This window comes from Pseudoliparis swirei, chromosome 12 (assembly GCF_029220125.1).
Source record: "Pseudoliparis swirei isolate HS2019 ecotype Mariana Trench chromosome 12, NWPU_hadal_v1, whole genome shotgun sequence".
Lineage (NCBI taxonomy): Eukaryota > Metazoa > Chordata > Actinopteri > Perciformes > Liparidae > Pseudoliparis > Pseudoliparis swirei.
Genome location: NC_079399.1, coordinates 10,432,220 through 10,451,208, shown reverse-complemented (window position 1 = coordinate 10,451,208; position 18,989 = coordinate 10,432,220). Strand labels below are relative to the sequence as shown.

The following is an 18,989-nucleotide window of genomic DNA, read 5'->3' as shown; positions in this document are numbered from 1 at the left end:
CTATGCCAGTTGATTACTTGTCTCACATCTATAAAGTTTGTAAAGTACGACAGTGGGGAAAGAACAGTTCTGCAATTCTTTATTAAATCAAACCCATTAATGGATATTATATTATTTCACCCAGCAGAAGAATCCATTTAACATCACCTGGAGGAACTGACGTGGAACATTTAGATGACTTCACATCATCTGTGAAGGTCTGGGTTGCCATGTTAAACAAAACAAGCGCACATCGTCACCGTTACACCGCCCCAATAACAGTCCACCATCTTTCTAACTGAGCAAAAAGGTTATCAAACAATGTTATGATCCACTTTAGCAGAATGTAAATGGCAGTGAGCATGTTTTGATACACATATATATATATCAATGACACCGAATGCAAGAAGAAAACAACCTGAGCAGTTAAACAAAAAGCTATATTGCGTTAATCATTACTCTCCTCAACTGCATGCAAAAAGAAAAATATTTCTGCTCTAGGACAGAGATTAGTAAAGCCCAATTCCAACTCAAAAATTGTTAATAGCATCTACATAACTTGTAAACATTATGCACAACACATGAGCTATTTGATATAAAATCATCATCATATTAGCCATTTCCCTCAGAGGATAACTTTGTCACCGTAAACAATTGTTTAAATCCTGGGGAAACAGTAAGATCTAAAGTGCTAACATTTTAAGTATGACACGGTGCAAATAGATTGTGAAAATAACTCAAATATGTCTGTTACTGTACATTTCATGATGCAGTGCCAACTGACAACGAGGATCAAAGACATGGTCTTATGGCTTAACAGGGAACGCCTTCTTATGGTATTTCTTACTGTAATGTTCTTATGACTCCACGTCTTCCCAGTGAGATTCTGAGGTCAGTCTTTCCGATCTGACTCGGAGCTGGAGAACTGAATGACAGCGTATTTGCCGCTGGTCATCCAATCAGGATCTTGGGAGCTGAGCGTTTCCCCTTGGCCCGGCTGCAGGCCGACCTGAACGTTGGCCTTCAGAGTCCTCAGGCTGCACAGTGGTGCGGGCGCAAAACCTCGTAGTGCAGTATTGAAGCCCACTGTGTGAGCCCACTCCCTGTCCCCCGTCAGCTTTCTGTAGTTGAGATCTCCTTTAAACAGCACCAGGTCTGCCCCCTGCAGGGTCGCGTACAGATCAGGTGCATCCGCTTCCATGTCACAAAACTCATGGGGCTGTGTCCAGAAAGGATGATCATGATAGGACCACACGCCCTCCTTCAGGTGGCTCTTCCACTGGACACCACTCTTTGACATCCACTTGTGATTGGCCGCCACGGTCTGCTGGATGGTCCACTGAAAATCGTTAGCTGTGACATCAGAGACGAACCATGGGAAGCATTTGCCATGGAAATGGACCTCACGTGCAAGGCGGGAGGAAACCAGGAAATCTGCCAAGACCAAATCAGTGAACAACTCAAAGCCAGAATTGTCTAGAACGATGTCCACTCTGACTGCGGTGGTTTTCTCGGTTTGTCCTGGCCTCTGAGCTGCAATAAGAGCAGCCCAAACCATGTTGGAGTCATTCACCAAGATGAAGGGTTGCAGGCTGTTCAGGGAATCTATTGGACTGGTCTTTTGTGAGTTGTCTTGGCCAGCAGAGATTGACAGATCACACTTGTTCCCCCATAGAGAAACCTAGGAAAAGTTCAATACAAACCAATTATAATGGGTCCACTCATTCTGAACAGAATAAATGACGGAATGGATGAACAGAGATATTTTATATGACTTCATACATTCATCATTATTTGTCGGTCTTTTCAATAAAAATGACAGCAGCCGGAAAGGAGGTTAAAACATGCGAGTAACCTAAAATCCTCCAAATAATCGACCACAAAAGGGGAACTACAGAGAACGGTATTAAGTAACTAATGGGTTCACATTACATAGAATTTGAACCATTCTTAATAAAATGTTGAATATGGTGGCTTTTACTTGTACTCACTTGATTGTTATGCATTAGGCTGGTATTAAAGATACGTACCTGTAGCAGTTTGTTAAAATGTTCAAGCAGCTGATTCCTGGAGAGTTCCTCAATATTCTTGTTGACGCCCTCCGAGTATGTACATAAGGTCATCATAGCCTGCTGAGACTCAAAAAAGCTCTGAGTCTTTCCCTCATTAAAGATGTCATAGTCACTGATGGGAGGACTGAAAGGAATAGAAACAAATAGAAGCATGACTAGAACAGCTTATAAAAGATCCTAAGTATTTTAGGGGCTTAGCAGTTAGAGCGTATTGTATCTCAATCAGAAGGTACGCGGTTCGATCCCCGGCTCCTCTGGTTTGTGTCCATGTCCCCTAACCCCAAATTGCTTCCGAAGGCTGTGCCATCGGGGTGTGAATGATTAGATAAATCCTGATGGGCAGGTCAATAGCCCATGCCATCATTGTATGAATGACAATGTAAAAGCCCTTATGCTCGACAACTACACATTTACTTCTTCTAAGGCTCCAATATGTCCCCTTTTCATCATAAATAACACATTTGAGGTACAATATCCTTTAAGACTTTTAATAATGAGAACAGAGTGAAAGCAAAAAACTAAAATGCCTAAATTACTATAGTTTTGCTTTCAAAAGTGACACATTATGTATAGACAAAGAACAACTATGGCAATATAATGTGCAGATAAATATACTCAAAAGCAGTCAAGAGGAAAGTAAAAGGTACCAATGAAAATAGTTCTCACTTGAGCCAGAGGGCCTCCTGTACTCTGCGATACATGTAGCACTCCACATAGAGCCATGGAGACTTGAACCAGCTGACGGAATCCTGGTCTCCTTGCAGGTCCTGTTGTCTCTGCAGGTACAGATTCCAGCTCTGAGTGTCTTGCAGTTCGTCTGCTAGTTCAAGAACCGGCTTATCCGTTAGCAGCTCATTTCTCATCTTAGACAGCAGAGCTATCGTTTGTTTCTCTGCCCGGATACCTTCCTGTATAAAAGTAAAATAGGAAACAGGCAGACACCATTTAGGTTGTCAAATGAGTTCAAGAAAAAAATCCAGTCAATGAAAACAACTCAAATTAAATGAATCGAGAACAATTCTTACCTCCCCATATTCCTCAAAAAACTTGTTTTTGTTGCGATGTATTGTATCGATAACTTTAGTCAGGATGGTGGGCAGTCTATCTCTCACCGTCAAATAGGCAAATGACCTGCAGAGAAACGATATAGACTCTGAAGTTACACTGACCCTCCTCGGTGTTATCGTTCCAACATTAGCAGGTGTATGAACCAGTAAGCTAGCAAGCTAATTAACCTAGCAAGACGACAAGTTTACGTTAGCCCTTACTTTGTAGACTTTTCAACTGCGAAATGATACTTGCTGGAACAACAAATGGATTAAAGTTGACCGAGTCCACATTATATGCTCGCACGTGTAGACTAAGTAAACGTTAATTAATGACCAACTTCCTGGTTGTCTGTTAGCAATAAGCTAACACTGCTGCTGGTTTGAACACGACAGTCGTAGGCGCTTCGATACAGCAGTGTAATGTCGGTTAGCCACATTATTAAACACGGTAAAAGAGTTGTTAGACGTACCCAACCACTTTAGCAGACAGTGAAGGGGGCACTGCGGGCACCGTCCGATCAGCCGCCATCATCGTAGCAGCAAAACCCGGTTCAAATTTAAACTTTATCGTTCAAATGTCCTGGACAGGAACAACGTTTCGGGGTCTGCTTCAGGCTCAACCACGACGTGTGACTGTGGACTTTATACAGCGAAGCAGATTGTATAACGCGTATAGATTCCTCTCTGGTAACAAGAGTTTCAGACGTTAATGTATTTCCGGTTTCCTTGTACTCCTGGGTTTTATACAGTAGACAGTGCTGCCATCTAGCGGTCAGTGCTTAAACTGCAAAGTTGGCAAGTTGTGTGTCCCATGCGTGTTAAGGCCGCCAATATACTGACACGTCGCACTTTGTTTCGTTGAGGGTAACGCACTACCTTTAGCACGAGTGAGCCGTCAGCGTTACAGACTTAAAAAAATATGTTTCGTTGATCAAACAGGATCACACGCGCTGCCGCATTGCGCATGGTCCTCTGTTGTTGCGGCAGCACCCCGAGCATCCCTGGTCGTCCAGAACAACGGTTGTCATGGAGACATTAATTCGCTCAGAAAAGGCAGAATTCGACACTCCCACCCCCCACCCCCCGAGGCTTTTGGCGGGAAAAGCAGGCGGGGGTAGACGACTATGATTTTGGTAAGAGAAAGATACCATTACTCGAGTGAGTTCCTGATTAAATACTGACCGAATATTAGTGAATATATTAACTATTACAGTACTGTGAAACGTATCGTAAAAAACATAATATTAATCTATCCATCACAAGAAATATATCGAGAACTTTTTGTGTTGCTTATTACACTAGTCTAAACAATAAAAGAATAAAAGACATTGGCCTTAAGTAGGTCAACCTATAAGGTTGACTGTCTATTTTGGAGTTCGTAAACGGGAAGGTCTCCCCACTCTTGGTTTTCTTTTTGAAAACATGACCAATTGATTTGCTGCACCCGCGATTACGAGGCTGCAAAAATACGCATATCAATTCATTCTGGAGATGTTTTTCCCACTTTCAGATCAGCCCCCGTCTCTATGGGAACACGACGGGCCGTTGTCAGGATGTGGGGTCCTTGGGAGTGGGAGTCCAGCTGCGTCCACCTCCGGTGTTCATCCACCGCCGGCCTCCCATCCCCCCGCCTGGCCCCAGCCTGGCCGGATCTGTTTTTCTAAACCGAGAAAGGAGTGACTCACCACTCCGGTTTCAAAACAGGCCATGAGGGGGGTGGGGGTGGGGGTGGAGGGAGCTAACGTTAAGGCGCTGTTTAAACAGGTGTTTCAGCTCACCACGCAGTCGTCTCATGCTACAGTAGACATGAGCAACTACATGTCGTGTGTAAAGTGTGCCGTGACCTCAGGAAATTGCCAAATCTGAGTAAATTTGGCTATACTTTTACGTTTTAAGGAATTTCATGCAGTCTTCGCTGTATTTTTGGAAAAATGCATTGTGCATTATACATTTAGTTTAAAATCAGTGACAGGGCAGTCATGTGAAAGTCCAGTCTGCATCTCTTTTGAAGGAGAAAAGGAAGCAGGAGAAGGATTAATGAGGCATAAGAAAGCCATATGTAGACGCAAGCAGGACAGACAGACTTCCCCTAATGGTGGAGCATTCTAAAAAAAATGTTGATGAAAATATATTGATCTTATTGATGAAAAACAATGAGCCATGTGGTAACAGTTTATCTGCTTCTTTAAATAAACCCCTGCTGTGGGCCTTTCAGCAAAGAAAACATGCTTTTGTTCTGAAGTTTCTACCATCTACTATTACTCTACAAGTGGCCTCAATCAATGTTTTGCTTGGGAAACATTTCCTACCCCCGCTGGCCTATATTTTTATTAGCTAATTAGTTTGAGGATCAGATCTATTGTTTGTTGACGAGACAGAGACTTTGAGGTCCTCAGGCCCTGCTTCAGAGACATTTCGGCCCACTCCCATGTATTCCATCCCTGTGACCTTAACAAATAAACCCTCTACCTATTCTCTGATGGCCGGGTGAGGGTTTACAGAGCTACAACTTCCGTGATCTGGTCCTCCTGTGGACTCCCTGTCCTAAGGCTGAAAAGCAACTCGGTAATGACAGGTCTGGAAAAAGAAATGGTGTTTACACTATGGGGCAACATCTGATGACAAAATATTGATGGGACTCCAAAGTGCGTTTGTGCGAAGGTCTTCCAACTATTTTTGTGCAGGCAATGTGTGGTTTTGTCGAAATCCATTTCCCAGACCTGTGCTCCTTCCCTATTCTGGTACTTTTTTCTATAAATAAAAAAAAGGGTTTCACAGGCCGGCAACCCTTTGTTGGGATCACAAAATAACAGCTGTAACTTAATACCCCATTTGGAGTGTAGGCCACAGGAAGCGGCTATAATTACTATTTTCACACAAAAGAAACAACTCACAAAAATGCAGTTAGCTGTTTTCAAGGTTATTAAACTTACAGTCGTCAATGGCACTTCTTGGTTATGTTAACCCATGCGCATGTTTGTTAAATGCTGTTGTGCATCATAACAGCAGAGTCAAAGTATTTTTTGGAGATCAGTTTATAGATTTTGGGCGCTATTACCTTCATTTTACACACAGGGTGTTTGGAAATGAGTGCATAGTCCAACATCAAAACATAATAACATAATAGTGACACATACAAACTACAAACCAGTGTTTACCAGGGACCAATATTTGCTAGTATAAACATATGTTGAACCTGTATTCAATATATTGTGTCATAGAGCTAATGTAATATGTGGAAATCACATTCTCCCTTCATAAATATGTCAATAGCCCCATCACAGGTGAATTCATTCCCCTAAAAACAAATTGAGCTAGATAAGCTATAGTTATATATCTTAAATGTATATAAAACCCTTTACAACTGCCTCAGATAATGAATTGTGCTGTATTTGTAAACTTGTCTTGTCGCTTTACTTTTTCACATTACATTGTTCCCAACATTATGTCTCAATTAACCAGCGATAAAGCTACAGTAGAACATAAATCAGAATTACAGGTTTTCAGCTAAACAAATTTAAAAAAACAAGGCATTAACCATCGGATTCATAATTAATAATATATGATTCATTATATTTTATGATTGTCAGAGGGAAATTACGTTGGGCCTCTGCCTCACGATCACTACACTCAAAACTGGCAACTCTAATGTATATTGTCTGATTCTCCGCCTCTCCTAATAGGCTACTGGTCTTTGAGATCAAACCTTCAGAAAATAGATTAATTAAACATACATATGAGAAAAGCCAAATGTACTTTGATACCAAAGTGTTTTGAGATGTGACGTAAAATATACTTTACATGTAAATGGCAATTCATTTATTATTTTGTAGAGACCTTATAATGTGTTTTATGTCATGATTCTCTGTTACTCCGTTATTAAAAGGGGGAACATCCTTTAATAATGGTCATATATACATTTGTACATAGTCTGTAAGAATATCTTAATATTCGTCTTAAGGCTGCAGTCTTGTTTTGATATGGCCATAATGTCCACGAGTTAAATATATTTAAAATATGTAATCTGACATTAACCAAAAATTAAAATGTGATCCGACTGTATGTTCTCTGGTTATTTCGGTGAGGGTCAACAACGCCCGTATGTGAGCGACACTCGGGAGCCACTCTTCACTTTTATGTTTAACGTGTCGTTAACGGCATTAACCACCACACGGTGAGTCAGCGTAGCTGTTGGCTGTTAATGTTCAAACTCACCGGCTGTCAAAAAAAATAAAAATAAACCGTCTAGCGGTGGTTGATCTCACGGCGGTTACAGTGCGGGAAATTAACATTAACTCAACCGCCCCCTTGCTCAACGGATTTTTACAACGGCTGTTTCTTGGCTGGCTTTTACCCACAGTCATGTGATTGTAACGTAAAACCCCTAACCGGAAAACAACGACGGACGACCCTCTCCGCCGCCAACGAATGCTGCGTTCGCTAGCAACAGTACAAGCCGCTGCGAGCCCAGAGAGGACGGACGAGTCCCCGGTAACAAACAAACAACGGCGACACGGCAAACTCCACGGGTCTAAACCGGAGAGCAGGTAAGGGGTGTTTGTTTCTACACACTCACTCGCTCGTTTACCGGTGGTGATACGTTATTTGGTTAATTGTGGGCGCCTCGACCAACTGTAATTGCCACGGGGAAGTTAAAAGAAACGCGTTCGTGACCAACCCCCCCTTGCGTTTCTCGCTCTCTTTCCCCGCGTTTGTGTGTGTGTGTGGTGTGCGCGCGCGCATGTCCGTTTTCTCTCGCTAGCAATAGCAACCGAGAGACCCGAGGCAGAGGAAGGAACCGTCTAGGCGCGCTCGTTTTATAGGCTATGTCCTCTGCTACAGGGCGTCGCATACTTCCTATCTCTTATTTATTTTCACAATTGTTCCGTTTTATTCCTGCTGTATGCTTACCGTCCTCTCGTGCTTTAGTTACGAATATTTTTAACGTGTGTTTATTCAGAATTACAGTAAATCTCTCCGGAAGTAGCTAACTATTCCACGTGTCTACGCCACATCAGGGGCGGTGCATTATTGTTGCAAACAAGTCGGCGTTGAATCACACATGGCAGGTTAACTGACTGGATCGTGTGAATACAAGTTTAATTCACATGATCAGTAGCTGTGCGGTGGATTAACAGTATTGTCAAGCAGTCACATATTCATTATACTACTTTTAAGAAATCTTAAAAGATCTGTGGAGCCACCAACCAACACACATGTTGGCGGGTAAGCTGGAGGCAAACCGTACCGGAGGTTTCAAACAAGTCTTTCTGGATCAATGTAAATACTCCCATACAACATAGTAAGTGATCTGACATCCAAACAACTGGGAACAATCCAAACTACACAAAGAAGAGATACAGACTTGTAAAAAGCTCTAACAAGAAATTAGTGTAAAGTTGATCATGTTAGTTGAGACACGTATTGCTATTTGGATATACTGGCAATAAGAATGTATATTTATTATACTATTCAACATGTTGCATTTAGATCTGGATTTCTTTTTAAAGAGCTGTGAAGCTCTCTATCGTTTTAACTTATCTAAATATTAGGGCCGTAATAGCTAACGAGTTGTGATGAAGTAAGTCAGTGCAACCATTCATAAAAATACGTCTTGTTTATTAAATGTATTGGAAAGCCGAAGAGAGGGTGAGCTGCTGCATTCAGTCTACTGTACTGACGAGATGAGTAAACTCAGTTTCAAGTTGTTATGTACTTCTTTATACAACTAACAGCTCTGCAATACATCCTACAACAATGACGGTTATACTCTTCAATTTCTGAACTGTTTTTGAACGGTGTTGGCTCAACTTCATGACAAATTCAGAGCCCATGTTGCATCTGAATTGTATTGAGCGGTAGTTCTAATATTCAGTCTATTCTCAATGACATAAATAGCATTATAATGAGATGTTTAGTCTGTAGGAATTATGTCTCTGGATTATTATTATCTAAATTGTCAAATAGTAAAAACTATCATTTCAAAGGAACTAAGGTGACATATTCATGATTTATTTAAATAGTGAATAGTCCAAAACCCAATAATCATCAACTTTACTGTAATACATGTATTCAGAAAGCACCACATTTCACATTTAAGAAGATGGAAGCAGGAAGTGTTCACCTCAGGATAACACAGAACTTTTGTAATAGACTGCATTATTTGCTAGGTGTATCTAATAACCTGACAACTGCAGTATTTTAAAGTTATATGTGACAAGCGCATGGTTGACGCTGGGTATTTTGCATCTTGAGTGACTGCTGTTGCTGCGTACGCCTGGCACAAGATACGGAAACCTAGCCTTTTCCTGGAGCGCTGGAGTGCCAATGTCTTTGCACTCTGACCTCTCTGGTGAAATGCAAATGAGAGGGGTGCTTTATCAGTGTTTTTGTCAACAGCAGGGAATATGCAGAGGTATTGATTCTAATTATTGGAGGTAAATTGGCTGCTGAGGTAGCCATCATCTGATGTCTTCGTAGCTACGTGCCTTAGGCTCTGTGGTGTGGAGAAAGGTCTGGAGAAAAGAGATTCGCCCTGCCCACAGGCTGTTTTCATTCTCCTTTTGAAGGGGGGTAGAACCAGTTCTGCTTTAGGAATGTGTGTCAACACCCAAAACCCTGATCATGTGATGGCCCGGAGCCCTTGTAGTCTTCCAGTGACCTTTAAGGTCAACAACACCCATCTTATTGGTCAGCAGAACGCACATAGCTCTGAAATGTCCCTTGAGATTGTGTTTGGACGGCTCCATATAAACCATGTCCTGCCGGCCAAAGGATGTTTCCTCAGAGTCTTCAAAGAGTTAAGATTAGTGATAACAAACTATTTTATCTACTGGTTTTCAGTGTCTCTCACTGCCATTTGAGGGCCAGAAACCTCTGCAGCTCAAATTCTGTTGCTCTCCATTAAAGCAGGATGAACATTAGAGGGGTGTATATATAATAGATTGACCCTTTTGCACAGTAATTAGCTTGCATGTTTAGTGCTGACCTTACCGCCATCAAGGATTGACCAACGGAATTATATTAGAATGGTATTCTCATAATAAGAGATTGTTGGCATTGTGTTTTACTCTTAACTATTTACACTGCAAAACATGTCCAAATACCCACTTGTACAATACAGTGAAACAAATTAGACTGTGATGTTTTTGTTTCCCTTCGTCGCACCATTAATGTGCATAAATGTCTGACATTAGTGGTTGATAAATAGTCTCCAATGTCACAAAATGACTCCTCGCTGTTGTGTTAAAGTAGCCTTTACAAGGTCGTTAGATCACCCCCATCAGCCTGACACTTTGTGGTCACAATAAACTCTGGTCTCCTTCCAGACAGGAAACTCATTGCTGCTTGTGTGTGTGTGTATGTGCGTCTTTTGTGCAGGTTAAAGAATGGAGTTGGCCAACCATGGTCTTATCCTGCTGCAGCAGCTTAACGCTCAGAGGGAGTTTGGCTTCCTGTGCGACTGCACTGTGGCGATCGGAGATGTCTTCTTCAAAGCCCACAAAGCCGTCCTTGCTGCCTTCTCCAACTACTTCAGAATGCTCTTCATTCATCAGGACAGGTACAGGAATCATTTATTTATCGGCGTGTCGGACACAACAGAGACTTAAACCCAACACCAAATTCTGCTGCCAAAGCTAAGCGGTGCCATGTCAAAATAACACTCACTTCTCTTGTTGTCAAACATTGACGTTTTTTGTCTCTGTAGTTGAGCACTGAACTGTATCTAAATGTTTTTAGTGTGTCGACCCACAACTAATGCCATTGTTTAATCAATGAGGTGACAAATTGGAGGGTCTGTAAGGCCATTAAGATTAAAACTAGGTGTCTTTGGCGCCCTGATAATGCCTCACATGCAAGATGTCAACAACATGTGACCAATAACCTAATGCTAGGAACGGCAATCTTAAAAAAATTATCAAGATTATGCTACATTTTTAGACTTATCCAACCGAAAAAGGCCTTAAGCCTGAATTGATTGGTCGGCGTAAAACAGTCCTTTTTGTTACATCATTTGATTAATTAATGAAATCATTGTTTTTGCTGTTGGGATGTAAAGAGTATTTTAACAAATATAACAAAAGCTATTTTGAAGAAGACTACCAACTCTGGCTTTACACAGATGTCTCCTCGTATAGCAAAGAAATGAGGGGCTAACATCAATCGTCACTAATCAACTGTAATGTTGTTGCGTTTCAGTGATTGTGTGCGTCTGAAGGCTGCTGACATACAGCCAGATATCTTCAGCTACCTCCTCAACCTGATGTACACAGGCAAGCTCGCACCCCAGCTGATAGACCCTGCACGGCTGGAGCAGGGGGTCAGATTCTTGCACGCCTATCCACTCTTGCAGGAGGCCAGCCAGTCTGTGTATTCCCACGCTGAGCAGCACAGCATCAACCTTTCCACCTCTCTCTACGGCATCCAGATCTCTGACCAACAGGTAGGGCTGTCAGCCAGAGTGGCCTCTCGGCAGCAGCTCTCTGCTCCTTTTGACATGGAGCAGCTGAGCTCAGAGGGGAAGTTTCTATCCACACCGGCTGCCACGGCTTCATACGCCAACTCCTTACTGTCCAAGCTCGTTGCCACTCCCCCAGACGCGGAGGCCTCGACCAGTGGCACCAAGCCTACAGCTGAGGAGGGGGAGATGGACTCGCAAAGTGCAGGTGGCCCCTCAGCCAGTGCCATCCTTCATGTAAAGCCCAGCATCATGAAGAGGAACTCCTCCTTTAGGAAGCATTACTCCTGTCATCTGTGCAGGACTCGATTCACCCAGAGAAGCCTGCTGAGAGAGCATCTCCTCCAACATACCCATGCTCTACAGCAGGCGCAGGCTGAGCCCAGCAATGCACTCTCACCTGTCATGACTGCAGAACACAGCATGCTCGCGTTAGACCGGGTCCTCAAGGGAAGCAAGGCAGGGTCAGGTTTAATGTCTGCCACTCCAGCAGTTGAGCTAATCAGTGACAACGAGCAAACGCCCGTTTCTGGAACCAACTCGGACTCCCCACGAGCAGAGGTGTCCACTTCCGGCTGGGGCGTGGGAGGAGGGTTGAATTCTCAGGCAGACACACCGCCTCCGTCAGACATTGCGGACATCGACAACCTAGAGAGCGCCGATTTGGACAGGGAAGTGAAGCGGAGGAAGTACGAGTGCTCTACCTGCGGACGCAAGTTCATTCAGAAGAGCCACTGGCGCGAACACATGTACATCCACACGGGCAAGCCCTTCAAATGCAGCGCTTGCGGCAAGAGCTTCTGCCGGGCCAACCAGGCGGCCCGCCACGTGTGCCTGAACCAGGGGGCCGACACCTACACCATGGTGGACCGGCAGAGCATGGAGCTGTGCGCCGCAGGCGACGACAGCAGCCAGATGGAGGCGATGTTCCTGGGCTCAGCGAAGCCTTACAAGTGCAACATTTGTGCGACCACCTTCTCCAGTCCCAACGAGGTGATCAAACACTTGTGCTTCACGCAAGGGGGATTGGTGGGGCTGCAGGGAAACGCGGGCGCGCTGATGCTGCTCCAGCGTGAAGAGTACTCCAAAGATGACGGCTCTGATTTGTCCAACTCCGGCACCCCACTGGAACCCATAAAGACTGAGGAGATCCTCGTAGAGTAGCGCCAACACTTTCTATTTGTCCTTTTTAACATGTATGTTTACTTTCTAAATTCTGGTTAATAGGTAAGCTGAAGGTGAAGTTAGTCAGGGTATGTATGTTTGAGCTCCTCAACCTACGAAAACAGTAAAGTGTTTTTTCCATGAGTTGAATGGGGGGTGGGAGTGGGGGTTACAGTATTTTGGACATTTATGGTCCTCAAAGCGAAAATTAAATAGTGATGTAAATCCCCTATATCTCTGGAGTTCAGTCTAACATCAATAAAGAAACACATAACTTTACCATTTGACTTGAGGCTAAATTACCAATAAGGGGGATGAAGTAACTAATACTTTGTTTCATCCAATCGTTCTATGGTTGGTGTTCATTAGTATTAGACTTTCAGGCTGCACAACATTGTTTTTCCTTTGCCTCAACAGCTACAGTTGTGGTCAGGCTGCATAGGCAGACTTTGAGTTTAAGAGGAAGAGGAAGCTGAGACGGTTCCGGAGGCCGCACCATGTGAGATGAGTTTGCTGTGCTAGATTTGAGGAGGAGAAGCGGCTGCACAGTAGAGTTGTTTTTTCATGGCCACAAATGAGAGACTTATTCTGCAGGTCAGGTAGAGATTATGATTCCAGCTAAAAGTACACAACATATTCATACCCGAGACAATCTGTGCCCTTTTTTGAGTAGCTGCCTGATATGCAGGAGAGTACACGTCTTCCACTCGTGTTTGGGTTGTTTATGCTCGGCAGAATGAATAACTTGAATAGTAAAGTATTTACCATTATTTTCATCCTTCTCAGCAACCGTTTAGTTGTTGGTAGTTTAGTTGTTACTCTGTTTTCTTGACTGCTAGTGTAATTATGGTTCCTGTGACCGTACATCTAATTAAAGCACAATTGCTCTTCATACTAGAGTTGGGCCACTAAATAAATTGGTCACAACAAGCAAAAGTGTTCCTTGTGTTTACAGTTGAGCCCTTTTGATTCTAGTTTACTTTCCATTTTTACTTATGTTGTATATCTCGTGTTGAAGGAGCAGCATGTTTCTTCAGACACACACACACCTTGGTTAGAGGCTGTCCTATACAACATTGTACAGCTTGTCTTTATATAATTAGTTTCAATCTGCTCCTAGAAGCCCATCATTTCTGTTTGACATGCTTTTCTAATTTTAAATACAATTATATATTTTAAAAAATTACTTTATATTGCAACGGTTTATGTATATTATGAGACGAATGGCTTTCAAACTAGGATTACATTTGGTTTAGTAAAATGTTATGTAAAAGGAATGGGCATGATCATTTCTTAAAGAAATAGGCTAAAATATGTTAGAATAACAAAACACATATTTGGCATTTTAAGTATCTTCACTTTGCCAAATGCGTTCTTATTTCTAACCGTCTTCTTATTTTTGTGTGTAAAGGGAAACATTTTCTCTGTATTGTTGAGACTGTCTGACATTAATATTTGTTCTTTAACAAATCGGAAAAGGAAGTAGTAGTTTCAGAAGTAGTCATTTCTAGAAAACATGGAAGAAATAATGCCGGTGAACATGTTGACACCTCTGTGATGCAGATGTGCTGGAGTAAGAATGATCCACCTGTCAGTATGGAGTTCATATGAACTCAGGCAGGGATGACGGTGCGACACGGGGACGGTTAGCTTTAATACGAAAGAGGAAATGACAGGGTATCTCTATACTCGACTGTCTGGACACATACGTGTTGTGTGAATATGAAAGATGCCATTAATAGTAACTTAGAAGGACATCCCTTGTTTGGGATTACAGACACTTTCTAAGAACTACTGATGACTGGAAATTGTGAAAGTTAAGAGTTAAATTGTTGAGTTAATGTGAAGCAGTTGTGTGATTTCTCATGCTGAAACATGTCAAGTGTAACAAAAGCATAATAGGAATTCATGAACAAAATTCTCAATTGGGCACCTCGGGTTGAGATGGTTAAGTTTATTCAAGTTTTGAAGTATTGCTGTCTTCTGTTTATTTCTTATTTTTACTTTTTTTTGTTTTTTACTTTGCAGCCTGGATTTTATTATGAATGATATTTTAGGGAGGCTTGTGAAACTGTTTTAATATTGTTATTGTTCCTTCTAGTGGAAAATAAATTCTGCATGGTAAAGTTATTGCAACAGCATTGCCTTTCTTTGCAGCCAATACTAACCATTAGAATGCAAAAGAACGAATAGATGTTTTAGTCTGACATTTGTCTCCCACATTTCTGCCTGACGCAGCGACGGGAGCTTTTTATCCCAGAGAACAAGCTATCAATCCAAAAGACTAATCTAGAGTGTCAGTCATATATATTTCACAAAATAATTTTAAAGCAGTTTTTAACTAAGCCACACAGAAGCTCATTCATGTGTATTGTAGAAAGTATTATTAAATGTAGTCTTTGTGGGATTTATTGACTAGTTTCCATCTTTTTAGTATTTATTTTCTGAACATATACAAAAAAATACCCATCCCTAGTATAACATGCATCTTTTTTCTTTTGAGCCTCAGCCTCAAGTCAGGGTTTGTGACCGAGAGGATGAGGCCCAGTTCTGATTTGGTTTACCTGGTATTCTTGTTCTTTGAATCCTATGTTGCTGCTTTGATGCAATGAGCCCAGTGATGAGCTAGATGGAGCTGTTTTTCTTATTTGTCTACTCAGGTCGAGGGAGAAGGCTGTCCAATTTGAAGTAGTATTTCTGGGCTGTGGGTTTTCAATAATTATACCATGAATCAATATGCCATCACATTTTGGTTAAAAATAAAAGAAGAAAAGATCCCAAATGGCGGTGAACTTCTTCTTGCAAGTGTTAAGTGTTGACTAATGGAAGGATTCTTGTTTGTCTCCCATGTTTCTTTTTCTTTGGGGCAACTGAAATGTACTACTGACATTCATTTCTCAGAGCTCAATTGGTGCACAGAAAGATGCATAGCTTTATGAAAAGTCTAAATCCTTCCTCATTTCAAAGTTGTAATTGTCCTTCTGCCACACCAGTCTTGTAACCTATTGGTTTGTGTATGTGGGTGTTTAAATATCGCCGTATCTCAGGAAGAGGAGAACGTCGTCATTGTCTTTTCTGTCCACTGTTTCTAAAAACAATGATGTCATTTCAAACCCCCGATCGTCCTGCCCAATGCCCATCTGTGATCAATATGTGTTCTCAGGAATGTGAGTAAACTTCTGTATAAACAATTTAGGTTTTTTTCACTGAAGAATGAACAATAAAGACATGTTTTTTAAAAATAGTTGTGGTTTTTTTTCTCCAGTCTTCACGATAACAAAATGATTCAACAGATTTCTCATTAATTAGGGATGAGTCCAAGATGCAGAGCAATTTTCTCTACCTTTATTGAATGAAATATAGACGGGGTTCTCTATCCTTACTATTAACAGCTTGGAAAATATAAAATACAATTAAGACCATGCTACATGAATATTTTGCGAAATGGCTGCAGGTTATTGGTTAATATTACAACAATATGATTTTAGGTACATACAGTAGGTATACAATCTGTACAAATGTTAACAGATTCACAGTTAAGTGTGTTACAGAAAGCAGGCTGAAGCAGGTGGGTGCCACAACCAAATGCTTTACATTATGCAACAATATAGCAAAAGTCTTTAGCTCACTGTCTTTTTGTAATCATTTATATTTTTCATAAAGCATGAATTGATGTAAAACGTTCTCCAGAGTCAAAGTAAAGGAAAGCGGTGACCTAACCGGTCCGCACTTCTTCCTTCTCTTGTTTGGTCATAACGCTGAGTGAGATGTGGGCCTCTGAAGCTGCTCGTGTCAAATTAAAATTATCACAGAAGCACTCGCAGATGTTTCTAAATATGGCTGAATGACTGACACAATGCAGGTTTGCAAAATGTGTAAGGACATAAACAAATGCAAGTGTAGCTCACGGTCACTATGGTGGTCAAACTGGACCCCAGAAATGTTTCGGATGTTCCTCCACCTGAAAACATCTTCCACTTTGCCAATGGACTTGCAACATAAGGCCTGACCTTGTGACCTAGGTTTTACGTGTGACTCGAAGCAGCTGAGTTGATGCTCTGGAGTTAAATTAGATGCAACTTGTGTCTTATTCTGTGAGCAATGAAAAGACCGTGACTCCATGATTGAGCCTAACTCAATTTGGCTTTTAAATTAAAGGTAGAATGAGTTTATCTTTATTCTGGCACCATGCAGTCAGTGTATGTGCCTCTCTAACAGTGCCAGATTATTTAACCTGAACAATCATGCTGAGTGAAGAACATGACATAAGAGCAGGTACCCTCAGACTGCATTGAACATTTTCATATTTAATCACCCAGTCGAAGCCCAAACGTCACCATCAACTGAAAACTAAAGGGTGCACTACTTTTTGTAGGCACCAGAGGGCATCAACAAACTGTCTTTACTTTAATCAATACATTTAAATATAGTGTAGTAAGGAAGGTGTTAAATGTTAATTTGCCAGACGCAAATAATACATACAGTATGTAACAGAAACATGGCCTTTAAACACTGACGCATGATAGGCTCTGTAAGTGTTCCTAACACGCCCGTCTCTACCCAGTCTGACTCCCCCAGTGTCAAAAAATGGCTAATGTATCCTTTGAATGTCACTGTTTACCAAATATCTCTGCAGCATTATCAAATGAGGGTGTTAAAATAGTATTTTATTGTATTATTTCATGAAACAATGTGTAACAATGTATTTTTCACAGTTTATCAGGCAGTGATTGATGGTCTTATCCACATGAAGCTTATTAAGTATTTTTGTTGTGGTGCAGAGTGAAAACACATTGTGGCAAGAGAATGTGTGACGCATGTGTGGTGATATCATCACACTCTCTGCCCTCTTTTTGTTTTCTGCTGTGTCATCACTAACTGTCAGTGGACGCACTTGTACCATGGTTTAGTTTGTAGTTAATTGCTACAGAGTCTTAAAATAATCATTGAGTATGACTATTAGAAGCTGTGATACACTGGCCACTTGCATGCAACAGTCTCACATTTGTTTTGTTAAATTTAGTCATAATGTTGCTCAAAAGAATACCCGATGTATCACAGCTTAATGTGGGAATTAAAAAACCATCAAGGCAACAATGTCCGAACAAAAAAACAAAAAAATTACAGATGAATGAAAGAATACCCAAATATAAATACAATATACACGATAATAATCCTCCATCTCTTCACCTTCTGACACTATCTCACTCTCCCTACTATACACGGACAAACACACACACACACACACACACACAAAAGAACAGATACACACTCGACCTGGGGGTCGTATGCAGAGAGGACTATGGAAAGGGGCCGAGATACCGAACATACATCACACTGATTACAAGCCGAATGGGATGCTTCTGAGGCACATGACATGCGTAAGTAAGTGTGTGTGTGTGTGTGTGTGTGTGTGAGAGTGAGTGGATGAGGAAATGGAGGTGGGACGTCACGTTGTGGTGACAGGGCTGCAGGGTGGAAGGGAGGTAGAGAGAATGGTGGAGCGTGTTGCTCAATCACTCAGTCCTTCTGTGTTTTACCACAGAGCAGCCTCTCTCTCTCTTTTATCTCTCTCGCTCCCTCATCACTCACTTCCCGGAACAGTGTGTCTCCCAGGCATCAGCCTTGTACGTGCAACTGCGGGGGAGAGGAACAGAAACAAGATATTAGGACAAAAAGAAACAAAAGAAACTATCTGAGATTGACATTGCATTTGGAAACATCTTAGTCCATCTTTTTAGTATGGGAGGACCAGAATAAAATGAAATAACTGTATTTTAATATGATATTAGATCATTCTCATGTCCATGCAATAGGGACATAAGTGACTGACACATTAGTTGGCTGTACCGATTCAGGATGTGCAAGTCTTTTTCCAAACCTGCTTGAAACAATGTGAGCATATTATTATTGGGACCGGCTGCTATCAGTTCATATCGTACTTATTTTAATATGTTGTGTATGTGGCAGTATTAATACATCTAGATATATGAACAAAGTATTACATTAAAAAAGTGAATTTTATACCATGTATATATATATTACATAGTTATATACCACCCCAATTCAAGGGTTGCTAATGAGTACATACTTCGTGAGAAATGGCTGCTGATGTAATGCTGCTATTAAGCTGCTGCAACTAATCAAACTCTTTCCTGCTGTTATCTCCCATTGCTATCCCTCTCCAGACTTTCCTCTGCTGCAAAGCTGCCTGACAACGTCATAAATATCAAAGTGAACCTCGCCCAGTTTCTCCTCCCTCCTCCA

At 41.6% G+C, this 18,989-nt stretch overlaps 3 protein-coding genes across 8 annotated transcripts in view; 1 reads left to right on the top strand and 2 right to left on the bottom strand.

Annotated features, from left to right (window-relative positions):
• Positions 1-62: 62 nt before the first annotated feature.
• armt1 (acidic residue methyltransferase 1) lies at positions 63-4,014 on the bottom strand. Of its 3 annotated transcripts, none has more exons than XM_056428750.1 (5): positions 3,571-4,014; positions 3,077-3,182; positions 2,718-2,959; positions 2,010-2,175; positions 63-1,660 (listed from the first exon to the last, which is right to left on the bottom strand). In XM_056428750.1, the coding sequence occupies exons 1-5, from the start codon at positions 3,630-3,632 to the stop codon at positions 872-874; spliced, it is 1,365 nt and encodes a 454-aa protein (XP_056284725.1). In that variant the 5' UTR covers positions 3,633-4,014; the 3' UTR covers positions 63-871. The 3 variants fall into 3 exon arrangements, with proteins under 3 accessions (XP_056284725.1, XP_056284726.1, XP_056284727.1); XM_056428751.1 differs by lacking the exon at positions 3,571-4,014 and adding an exon at positions 3,320-3,540; XM_056428752.1 differs by lacking the exon at positions 3,571-4,014 and adding an exon at positions 3,320-3,540 and having other exon boundaries at positions 2,718-2,955.
• zbtb2b (zinc finger and BTB domain containing 2b) lies at positions 2,761-15,964 on the top strand. Of its 3 annotated transcripts, none has more exons than XM_056428745.1 (5): positions 2,761-2,833; positions 4,040-4,233; positions 4,611-7,647; positions 10,481-10,661; positions 11,300-15,964. In XM_056428745.1, exons 4-5 carry the CDS (start codon positions 10,489-10,491, stop codon positions 12,720-12,722), a joined length of 1,596 nt encoding a protein of 531 aa, XP_056284720.1. In that variant the 5' UTR covers positions 2,761-2,833; positions 4,040-4,233; positions 4,611-7,647; positions 10,481-10,488; the 3' UTR covers positions 12,723-15,964. The 3 variants fall into 3 exon arrangements, with proteins under 3 accessions (XP_056284720.1, XP_056284721.1, XP_056284722.1); XM_056428746.1 differs by having other exon boundaries at positions 4,040-4,258; XM_056428747.1 differs by lacking the exon at positions 4,040-4,233 and having other exon boundaries at positions 2,794-2,833.
• Positions 15,965-16,045: 81 nt separating this feature from the next.
• Positions 16,046-18,989, bottom strand: part of akap12b (A kinase (PRKA) anchor protein 12b) — a 39,518-nt gene continuing 36,574 nt past the window's right edge. For both annotated transcript variants that reach the window (XM_056428735.1, XM_056428736.1), the window contains one exon: positions 16,046-18,359. The gene's annotated coding sequence lies outside the window, so the exon portion shown is untranslated. The remainder of the gene's footprint in view (positions 18,360-18,989) is intronic.

Bases quoted from the DNA above. Each gene is read 5' to 3' on its own strand.
- armt1 (XM_056428750.1), bottom strand. From the start codon at position 3,632: ATGATGGCGGCTGATCGGACGGTGCCCGCAGTGCCCCCTTCACTGTCT. The intron at 2,176-2,717 runs GTGAGAACTATT...TATTCCTTTCAG, and splicing joins CAGGAGGCCCTCTGGCTCAA to TCCTCCCATCAGTGACTATG. The intron at 1,661-2,009 runs GTACGTATCTTT...AACTTTTCCTAG, and splicing joins ATTTTAACAAACTGCTACAG to GTTTCTCTATGGGGGAACAA.
- zbtb2b (XM_056428745.1), top strand. From the start codon at position 10,489: ATGGAGTTGGCCAACCATGGTCTTATCCTGCTGCAGCAGCTTAACGCT. The intron at 10,662-11,299 runs GTACAGGAATCA...GTTGCGTTTCAG, and splicing joins CTCTTCATTCATCAGGACAG to TGATTGTGTGCGTCTGAAGG.